Source organism: Hetaerina americana, unplaced genomic scaffold (assembly GCF_022747635.1).
Source record: "Hetaerina americana unplaced genomic scaffold, ioHetAmer1.1.p SCAF_5, whole genome shotgun sequence".
Classification (NCBI taxonomy): Eukaryota; Metazoa; Arthropoda; class Insecta; order Odonata; family Calopterygidae; genus Hetaerina; species Hetaerina americana.
In genome coordinates, this window is record NW_027287095.1 from 75,542,166 (window position 1) to 75,553,831 (window position 11,666).

Genomic DNA, 11,666 nt, shown 5'->3' on the forward strand with positions numbered 1-11,666 from the left:
CCAACCCCCTTACAGTCCAGACTTGGCACCAACAGACTATTTCTTATTTCCAAAAGGGAAATTCTCTCTCAAAGGACACCACCATGGCACCTTAAGTGTCGTCAAAGAAGCTTGCACGCGTACCCTTCGGTATTCGCCTACCAGTAAGCCTTCGAGTCGCGGAAAAGCCACTGGCAACTTTGAAGAGTTTTGGGGCATCGTAGCAATATCTAAAATAAATTTAATTTTCCGAAACTTTTCCCAATACTTTTTATACAATCCTTGTACTTATACCCTTACCAACAGGAGAAAATTCTGCTGACTCAAGGCTTGTCTAAATTGAGTGCAATATTTCAATGATTCGGGTAACTCAATCATTGCAACCACATTACATAGGTTTCCGTAATTAGGCTTTTATTACAGGTACGAGTATAGGTTTTCTGCGCTCATTTATTAAGAAGACAGACAGCTTATTGAAATACTCGAGAGTAGGGGAGGAAGACTAAAAGCGTTACCGCTGCCAATTAAGATACGGGGAAGGACTTGTTTATCCTTGGAATAGTTGGAAAGTGGATTTTGTTCTCATCAGTGCCATGAATGATGCAATTACCTCCCTCGTCAGGAGTCCGGGTCTGATACCTGGAATTTTGATCATCTCAGCTATATAATGTTTATTTGAGCGCAACCAGCCGTCCATCGAAGAATACTTAATGCTAAGGGATCATTGACTACTTTCGTAGTATTAGCAATTTTGTAGTTTACTTTTGCCATGATTACTACATGGAGATCCCAGTCATTAACCATCCAGCGATGAACTTCAATATGGGCTAGACGTGCCTTTGAGCACCTACCAACATGCAAAGGAATCTGGGCGCCGATTACCCAGATACTTCCCTCAACGGTTTTTAACTGACCAACTTTTAGACTCTACGACCGTGGGTATACTTATTTTACACCAAAGAAAATCCATTTGATGGGACAATATTTTTTCATCTAATTTATTTACAATTTATCCTATCTCGATCTCATATCATTTATGTGCTTTAGTTTGATTGAAAATCCCCTAGGTATTATAATAACTTCCAGTTGCGTGTATACGGTCACACTACTTCACAAACCCAAAGGATTAATCATGTTATCAGATGGCAACCATAAAATCGACAAAAAAACTGCTAGTTTTAATGGTAAGATACGATTGCAATATCCATTGAATTATCGTATGAGCTTAAAATATGCTTATTAATCAATAATTTCCTATCCATTGTTTCAAATTAATCGAATGACAGGCTAAATTTATGACTGTTGCGTGCATCGAACTCCCTGCCACAAACGCCTCTCTCCTTTCATAAAGCAACTCTTGCCTTGAGATTTGAGAATACGAACGAAAATAAGGAGTTTTGTATCTTTTTCTCCGTAAAATATTTCATAGCAACGCTAAATATGTCTACCAGTTCGTTTCGAATTAATCATGACAATTATGGATATTTTTAATGTTTTGAGGCATTAACGACTTTAACTACAATCTTATAGACTATTAAATTAAATGACCACAAATTTTACTTATTAATAATCAGGAAATAATGCTGCAACATGCCCCCGAGTGCGTTGGCCACTGTGCCTCTCCCTCCTCAAACGTATTTGTGCTGTTTCGATCACAGATTCTACCCAGTAAGCTGTACTTTCAGTACTATGCACGCAAGAAAATCTACACTCCCAATAACTTTCGATATGTCTGCCTTCTTATTAGCATTTAACAACGACTAACGCATTCTTTCTACATTTCCTTATTTCCCTAATAAAATAGTATCGTAATCGGTCTGTTTCTTCCTCGTGCATCACAATTATTTCCGGCAACTTCACACTAGCCTTAATAAATTCCCTTTGAGAAGCGAAGACTGAAGAAATACAACTGGATTGTTGAGCTGTTCCCACTTTTCCGAAGCGAAATCCCGAAAGGGGTCACAAAAAAGGAAATGGGCAACAGAATGGGGAAGCAACCGAGATCCCGAGCGCAAAAACTGGTCAATCGACCCGGAGTAATGTACTCACATCGACATGTGTTAGATGATCTTATCCGACTCCGTCCCTCCTTCCCCCAGTACCGAAAAAATATAAAATGTGACAAGGAATGGAGTTCAGGGCAGCATTTTCATTTTTTCTTTCTCAAGAAATGAAAGGTTAAATAAAGAGGATGCTAGTTCAACCTACGCACAAAAGAAAAAAATTAACTTTTCTGTTTACCTAAAGAGCAACGAAGTTTTTCCTGCAAGATTCTTATCAATTCTTCTGTCTTCGAGCATTTACTGAAAAAATTGTGGTGACCGAGGCGCTTGCACAAAGCGCCTCGGGGTCACCACACGCTTGCGATATGTTTCCTAAGTTTACGAAATTAAGTAAAAATATTGGTGACAATTGGCCTCTATATAACTCCAAATCTTAGTGAAATCTAGTAGAATATTAGGATTCCAAAAATGTGAATAGATTGAGCTGGTTAAATTGGTGCATATGGTCCAACCACCAATAATATCAGAAGTGGACGTCATTGAAGTCATATTCCCAAGTTATTCCCCAGTTAAGTCGATTTAGGGGGATTTATTTCGGAAAGTTTATTCACGGCACCTCAAATTGTTTTGCAGTTTACCCTAAGATAAAAGGCTAATTTAATCACCGTCATGAAAGTAAACCTTTGGGGCCACCTCACTAGGTTGCCATCTGTGGCGCATGTTTCTCCCATCCAAAAGACATGATTGAGTGCTCAAATGAATATTCGATTCAATATGGTTACTATTGCAAAACCTGATCCACATTCATCAGTATCAAGCCGAATTTTCGTAATCGTCAAGTAGTAAATTATCTATTAATCCATCTTTGTAAATATTGGATCGCCATTCCTATCAAGGCTCCCATCGTCACGAAAATGATCAATTAAAAAGCAAATAAAACAGATAAAATGCCACAAAAAATCTAAAAGACGTCTTGATTGGGAGTATGGGTATTGGTATCAAAATGTGTATAGATGTACACAACGTGTTTATTCAGGTTAAAAGCAAAGGGTCCACTAGTAAAAAATTGAGATAACTTTATGGAGTAATCAACAGTCGACTACGAGTCTATTACTACTTCTTCTCCAGAGATAGGAAGTACGTTTACTGAACTTTAACCAGCTCACCCAAATCCGTGAAGTCGTAGGGAACAAGGAGCAAGTTTCTCCCATTTCCACAAAAACAGAAGCGACGTCCACCATCCCATAAATGAACAGTTAAGCCTCGGAAGCTCATTTCCTCCAATGAGAAGAGTTGGGGACTACGGCCCACCGCCGACAGTAACACATATTTCTGACCTTCATATACCCCCTTCCAAATGAATCTCACGCCTTTCTCACCAGCGAGAGATTCTTTGGGTTCACAAGTCATTCATTCACATTCAGATAAACACTTTGCATTAATCTCCTGCCCATTAAAACACCGAAAGAGGACAGAAACTAACATCCAACCAACATCCTTAAATTACTATCTACAAGGCTAAATACAATTTTAAAACCAAAGGCGTTACTTTAGGGTCGTTTACCTTACAAGAGCATCAGTACTGACTGACATAATGCATACAGGTCCATTCCACGTAAATAATACTGCACAAGAAGATTTAGATTATGAGGAAAATTTTGATATTCCAATGCTCTGTGTGAACTTCACGATCACTTGTAACGACTAAAGTAATTTTATTTCTTATCCCTTTCTCGGCATAAGTTAATAAATAAAGATATTATTAGAAAATTGATAACAATTGAATTCAACTAAAATGTTAAATGTATGTCAAACGGCGACGACCAGGTGCTCTAAGAAGTGCAAAAAGATTGAGGGATGTTTTTGGAATATGTATCATTGCGTATTTAGAGCGCCGTCACTAAAAGTAAGCATACCCAGTAGACAATCAAACACGATAAGGACTATCCGATTTAAGAACTAAAACCGTTCCAACAACACAAGAATAAAACATTTAACTTCAACGAAATATAACTTGTTTACGAACAATCGATGAAAAAAGGCGATTAATTTACAAAAATACGTTCGAATCCGCGCATTTTAAACAAATCTATTGGCCATCAATCTTAAGCATAGAACCTGAGTGTGAATTTATTTTTAGTGCGCCAGTGACTTGCATGCGTTCGAAAACCGACATTGTTTTTCGCGGGATTAAATGCTGCCACATTAACGGTTACGGATGGAGACGTGCTACGTGACTACTGGCTGCCTACCCCGTTACTTCAATCCACCTCCGATTGCAATGAGTCGCGTGGTGTGTCGAGGAGGCTACATGACAATGCACGAGAGGGAGGAATCCGACAGGCCACAAGATACGGTGCTCCAGGCTGATTCTCGGTTGGGCCTTTCACCGCGCTACATCATTTTTGGCGGATGGCTGCAAATGTAAAGAAGGAAACCAATCTGAACGGAGCTCCACTAAATGGGCACGAGCTCTAGAATGGATTCCGAAATTACACAACCGAATGGCTACATAAATATTTGTGTTTTTTTTAATTAATGTATTTGCAACTCCAAGTAACCATTGGTATCAGTCAGCGCTTGCTCTTTCATCTGAATAATATATTTCTATTCAATCCCATGCAAAAAACTCTTGTCTTAACATTATTTTACACGAATTTATTTTTGATAAACTAATATGTATACACAGCAACGGTTTTAATCCATAATTATTCAAAGACAGTTATTTTTACTCTTTTCCATAAATCGTCAAGAATTTTGCATTCTTCTATGGTTTGTAAAATTAGCTGACTGTCCGAAAAGTCTTTTTTCGGGAAGCTCGGAAGTTAGCTGTCGTCAACGGTTGGACATATATAAATGTAAATTACCAGATGGCGGATTTCGACTTCCCCGAAAATGTAAGAACAGCCATCTAATGATAAAAAGCAGAATAATTAGGAACATCGCTTACAACATTGCTTGATTTTTCACGACCCTTAAAAAGAGAAATAATTTATTCTTGGTTAAGCACTGTTTCTGCGAAAAACAATGCTGGTTCCTATTTCACCAGGCTCCACGTGTTTACATAAAATCATTTCCAAACGTCATCACCTATTCAAGAAACGTCTTCATAAAAGAATGACTAACGCTTAATATTGTGTCTGGAAGATAAAACGCGCGAGCAGACTAACACACTCACAAGAGCGCAAAAGGTGGCTGGAAATAAATGCTTCGAAATCTTTCCGGTCATCATCTTCTATAGTTGACCCCATTCTTCCTCCTCCGGGGCCGGTATTAAAATGAGCATCAGCGAAAAAATGAGGAAAGAAAAAAATATGGCAAGGTAGAAGGTATACATGTGAATGGGGAACTCGTTTCAGTTGCCTCTCCCGTTTGGCGACAACTGGGGCATCGCCGTCGACAACGCCAGCCGCCTCCACCACCCCACCCCAAACAAACTGCCTGACCCACCCACCCAGCAGAGAGACGCCCAATGGACCTGGGAGGGGGTGGTGGGAGCCTCATGGACCACCACGCGGCTCAAACGGGATTCGGGCCCAGCGGGCTGGGAGGTGCCGGGGGAGCGCAGCCCTGCCCCTGCGCCTCCACGGAGCCCCCGTCTCTCCCCGCCACGTGCGGTGCCTCCGCCTATATCACCTTCATGAGCATCGTCGAGAGCGTTCTCAAGACTCAGTGCGAGCTGGTGGACCCCCTTCGGTGTAAGTACAACGCCAAGAAAGATGACATATTCCGGCCATTCGTCTACGACTTCATCGTAGTGGGAGCTGGGTCTGCGGGTTCCGTGGTCGCCTCGAGACTGAGCGAGCTGCGTCGCTGGAACGTGCTCCTGCTGGAGGCAGGGGGGCCAGAGCCTACAGCGGCCCAGGTCCCGGCCATGTACTTCAACTACCACGGTTCCGGGATCGACTGGGACTTCAAGACGGAGCCTCAGGAGATGGCGTGCCTCTCTATGCCGGGGAGACAGTGCCGGTGGCCACGGGGGAAGGTAAGACGGAACGAGAGAAGCGACTTCGGGCATGGTTCGTCGCTAAACTTAAACGGCAGGACATGGATCGGCGAGAAGAAGAAACATTTTTTCCGAATGAATTGGAAGCGATTTGTAAATTTTACGGGTGGACACGGCTGGAAGCAATCCATTATTGCGTCACTTTTGCTTTTAATACCGAAATATTCAGCCGTCGGGATACAAAATAATAATTCCGCTGAACCAAAATAAATGACTACGAATGTTTATAGATCTTGGACGCATTCGAGGAAAAAATAATTTAAAATAAAATTAGATTGAAGGGAACAAAATATAAATAAGACAATTTCCTGACATCGCCTCTCAGCAAATTAAACGTAATATTGCTTAATTGAATCCCCACTAGCACGTGTAGGTATATTAATTAACGCGGAGGATCTATTTTTTCCAGTGCTCTCTTGCTACAATCGCCTTTGTTTTGCCTATGAACTTGTACCGTGGCACTCCTCGAGGAAGATTTTCCTTCAATTATGTTCATAAAAAAGTCCAATCGTGTTTCAAGGTGTGTCGAATTGCTCAAGTTTACATATTTATAGTTCAAACATAGCCAATTACCCTATGTTGGGACTAGAATTAAATCGTCGCACGCCGAAAGATTTAATGGTTACATTACATATACCTTCAAAATACCCCGATAAAAAATATAAATAAATAAAATGAGTACCTATCTTATCCAATTCCTTGTTCCACCGTGTTTTCAGGTAATGGGTGGCACCAGCGTCATCAATGGTATGATGTACGTCCGAGGATCTCCCAGAGACTTCGATGTTGGGTGGGCTCAGGAAGCCGGACTCGGTCCCGAGTGGTCTTTCAGGAATGTCCTGCCGTTCTTCATGAAGTCGGAAGACAATCAGGATATATCCGACATGGACGCGGGTTACCACAAGCAGGGAGGCCTTTTGACGATCCAACGATTTCCTCACAAGCCTCCCCTGGCAGACATACTACTGGCTGCAGGTAGGGAGATGGGTATCCCGACACTGTCAGACCTCAACGGGGTAAGGGGCGACCCAACCGCCTCGAGGTCAGTGGGTTCCACTGGGGAGGGCTTCGCTGTCGCCCAGGCCACCATTCGGAACGGCTCCCGCCTCAGCACTGCGAGGGCGTTCCTGAGGCCTTCCCTTGACAGGGGGTGGGGCAATTTGAGGGTCCTTACGCGGGCCAGAGTGGCTAGGGTCTTAGTTAGCGGTGGAGCAGCCAGAGGTGTGGAGTTCATCTCCGAAGATGATCCCGAGAGGCAAGTGCAAAGAGTTTATGCAACCAAGGAAGTCATACTGTGCGCAGGAGCGGTGCAGACCCCTCAGATCCTCCTACTGTCTGGAATAGGCCCAAAGGAGCACCTCGAGGAGATGGGGATACCAGTTGCCAAGGATTTACCAGGCGTGGGCTCTAATCTGCATAACCACGTCTCAGCCCATGTGCCCTTTGAGCTTCCAGCAGATGATGTAATGGAGAGTGGCACTGCCTTAGGGGAGGATACTTTGACAGAATACCTGCAGAAGAGGACCGGACCTCTGTCATCTACAGGACTGTCACAGGTATAAACCCAATGATAATCTAAAGGTCAAGCTCATAATCAATGTATTAATTATGTAATCAATATTTCCTTGGTGAACTCAAGCCATGGACACATAAACATGTATATGCACCTAGCGGTAAGAGTGAAAACATTAATCATTTACTAATTTCAACATTTAAAAAACACCACAATATGCATATCACAATAAGTTCCTGTTTTAATCTACAGATATGCTGTTAATATTAATTATTGTATTAACAAAATTCACATTATTTATTAGAAAAATTTCGAGCTAAAACTTTTATTGTTTATTATTTTCAATTTTAATGGGTTTTAATCGTTTGTAAGGAATTAGGCTACTAAAAATATTAAAAATTTTACCATTAAAATTCTCTGAATATTCATTGAAGTAGGTAATGTAAATTTTAAACTCTGAAAAGGACACACCTTAGCATGCAAAATGATACCTCATTGTCCTGGCTTCTTTCGGTCTTGAGCTTTTCTCTTGCATCCATGAAGACTTCCACTGCCTACTATATATAGGTGTGTAAAGTATCAGAATTAGAAAAAGGAAGATATTTACCAAATTGGCTTAATACCTAACTGCTGAAAGTATTACATTTGTGTTAGTTTTACATGAAACTTACTAATGAAATTTCAGGCAGGTAGTAATGGTTGAGAAAGATGAGGTTTATGTTGGGCAACAGCCTCAGAGCTTGCTACATGGTTTGCTTGAAGAGCCTTTGTCCTATTTTCTCCTGAGGTAAACATGACTTTGGATCAGTAATTGATTTTGAAAGAAGAGAGGAGGAGGAAGAGGCCTGCCTTCTCTAAGAGATACAGATGGGCAAATATATGTATGGGTCCCTACTAACTCTATAAAATGCCTAGTATACCTGCTGATTGGCTATGCACCAGGGGTTGAAAACACCAAATAACGGCAACCAAGAGCCTAAATTTAGTTACATTATACTTTCCCGGTCTCATAAAAAGCTAACCAGTCCTCTGTTTGTGTGGACACCTTCTGAATAAAATACAAATACAGAGTAACATACAAAAAATAAAAAAAAATGTCTCATCATTGGCCCATTAAATTGCACAGAATATTAACCCATGGCAGTAATTTTGGCCCCCTCCTTCCCTTGGCCCTCCCGCCCCAATTAAGTTGTCAAATAACTAAATAAAATAATGCTATTTGATTTCCGTAATCAATTCAGTAGGTTACTGAAGTATGAAAAGTCATTATTTTCATGCAAAAATTAATTAGCAATATTAATGAATGATGCATTGAATAAATATCTCAATGGATTCATTAATTTAGGCTTAAATGCACATCAACAATATACTGTCACAATTGGAAATTTTATTTTTTAGGTCACTGCACTGATTAACTCTCAATATGCCGATCCTCTTCATGGGCAGCCAGATCTGCAGATTTTTTTTACGGGCTACATGGCTAACTGCTCTGCTTCTGGAGAAAGTAGTAATCGGATGGATCCGGGGTTGGTGGAGAGATATAGCTCACTTCTAGGATCCAGAGTGGGAGACAAAAGGAGGGTATGGATAACACCTACAGTCCTAAACGCCAAGAGCCGGGGAGAAATAAGGCTGAAGAGTACAGACCCATTTGACAGCCCTTTGATACGACCAAATTACCTGACTCATCCACATGATGTGGCAGTACTAATTGATGGAATAAGGTGAGTTTTCAGAATAAATTTTTAAATGATGATGGCCATATAATAGATGATTTTAATAATTTGTAAATGCAAGGGCTGCATTTATTCCAATGTGTAGTGTATTCCCTAATCAAATTCATGTGCCTATATAATTCTTCAGACTTGGATAATATTTATTTAGTTTTTCCTGAATATCAAGGTCGACACATTTATCTCAAAGGTCAATGTTATATCGGACCAGTGTTAAATTGCCATGCACATACCATGCAAACAAACGGTAAGACATCCAAACAAAACTTATAGCATTCTGTGAATGCCTTTCTAAGTGGGTACAAACTTGGTACTAATATGATACCAACATGAATGTATTCAAGATGTAGTACATAGATTTTTTGATGAACTATGAATTTAATCTTCTTCCCTGAAAATCAATCTTTTAGATCAGAGGATATATAAAATATATTAGCGGGTTGAATTTTCATTCATTCACTCATATGTGTGCACTCGAATGCAAAATGATGTCGCTTGATGCAGAATTGATATGAATGAAGCATATTTGCTTTTCTTCATAGAAGCTAAACAACACAGCTTTTAAACTTTGAACTCAGACTTAAATGTAATTCGAAATTTTAATCTTATGCAAAATGTTTTTAATACTTAATCGGATAAAAATAGATGGGTCAATTCTTCCTAAGGAAAGCACTGGTAGTGCTGTCATTGAGTCCAATGCATGGCATCAAGCACCTAATACAAGAAATAGTGTCCAAATGACCTTTTCACTATGTCGAAAAATTTGGACCAAGATAAATAGCTCTTAGAAATCAAAGTAAAAGTTTGTGGAAAACATATAGATAATGACACACTTTACATATTCAAATTGAAGCACCAGAAGTAATAGCAACGGTGCTAATATGAGGGCTAGCTGTTTGAGACATCAGTTTGTGTGGACAGCACATACAAAGTTTGGCTGTCAGTGTCTTGGAGAGGTATTGGATGGGAAGGTGCACATAAGGGAAGAGGCTAATTGAGTTGGCAGTTCAAAGAACTGCAGGAGATGCTGGGAAAGTAACTATTAACAGAGTCATTCACAAATAGGCTTTAAAATTCAACAATTTCAGAGTGTAAAAGCGATTCATCTTGACAGGGACTTGATCCTGTCTCCCTCGATGTCCAGAGTCATGCTTTTGCCAGTTAAGCTACCATGGTTTCCTCTTACACTCTGAAATTTTGGGGGCTCTAAAAGTGAGACGAGAGCGCAGAAAAAATCAAACCTGGGGTATATTTCTAAAAGCTACAAGCCCTTTAATTAGCACATGTATAGTGTATTGATGGGTATAAATGTCACAGCATTTGATACCTATCTGCATTACACAGAAAGCGATCTTGAAAGTTTTAAACATTTGAGCCTGTTTTCAAAGTACTTGAAAATCAACGTGCAGCATTAAGAACCTTGGTTGCCAAAGTGTAGACTAATTCCAAAAATCAACACTGACTGCTATGATTCAGGGTCCAAAAATCGTGGGTGATGTGTTGTGCACAGCTAATCATTAGAAAATATATGCTTGGAAGCAATGAATATGAAACCTCTTACATATTACAACATAACAATTATAATTTCCTTTATTGTTCAAACTGGCATTTCCTTATCTATACTTATGTCTTACATTGAATTTTTCCCATGTGATTCAACAGATTTGTGCTGAGGCTTGGGCTAACAGCTCCTTTGCGATCCATTGGACTCAGACCTGACCCTACCTTGGAACCTGGATGTGAGCAGTATGCTCCTGGCCACAATGGTGACTACAGTGATGATGTTTTGGCCAGGTCAGATGCCTACTGGGAGTGTGTGGCTCGAATGAGAACTAACCCTGAAAATCATCAAGCTGGTACTTGCAGAATGGGTGCCACAGAAAGCAGTAGGTGGAATGAAGCAGAGAGAACAGGAGCAGTGTTGGACACAAGGATGAGAGTCAGAGGCGTGCGGAGACTACGAGTGGCAGATGCTTCTGCAATGCCCTTGGTTCCTTCTTCAAACATAAATGCAGCTACAATAATGCTTGCAGAGAAGGTGTCCTACTATGTGAAGCGCACTTGGGATAGTGGTTTTGACTTCAGAACACATGATGAGGTTGCGGATCAGCATCGCAATACCAAGAGAACATTGGGGAAGAGAAGGGGAATAATGCAAGGAAGGTGAACCAAGTGATATGAAATTTTTTAAAATTAAATCGAAAGAATCTGATTTGGAACTATATTAAGTCTCACAGCAGAGGGTTTCACTAAGGGAGAAGTGTGTGAGGACTTAGTATCAGTGATTAGTGGGGAATAATTTTCAGTTGATCAGACAAACTGAGTTTACCACTGACAGATTAATTTCACATGAATATTGGAAAGATAATATTTCCAACTGAAACAATTCCTATGTTATATAAACTAATGTGAAATAAAAATATTATTGCTGT

The 11,666-nt window shown here is 40.3% G+C and overlaps 1 protein-coding gene across 1 annotated transcript; it reads left to right on the forward strand.

Moving 5' to 3' along the window:
* Positions 1-5,454: 5,454 nt before the first annotated feature.
* Positions 5,455-11,558, forward strand: LOC139694118 (glucose dehydrogenase [FAD, quinone]-like). Its single transcript, XM_071592548.1, has 4 exons — positions 5,455-5,967; positions 6,708-7,544; positions 8,900-9,225; positions 10,897-11,558. Exons 1-4 carry the CDS (start codon positions 5,455-5,457, stop codon positions 11,399-11,401), a joined length of 2,181 nt encoding a protein of 726 aa, XP_071448649.1. The 3' UTR covers positions 11,402-11,558.
* Positions 11,559-11,666: the final 108 nt, after the last annotated feature.

Bases quoted from the DNA above. Each gene is read 5' to 3' on its own strand.
- LOC139694118 (XM_071592548.1), top strand. From the start codon at position 5,455: ATGGACCTGGGAGGGGGTGGTGGGAGCCTCATGGACCACCACGCGGCT. The intron at 5,968-6,707 runs GTAAGACGGAAC...CCGTGTTTTCAG, and splicing joins GCCGGTGGCCACGGGGGAAG to GTAATGGGTGGCACCAGCGT. The intron at 9,226-10,896 runs GTGAGTTTTCAG...GTGATTCAACAG, and splicing joins GTACTAATTGATGGAATAAG to ATTTGTGCTGAGGCTTGGGC.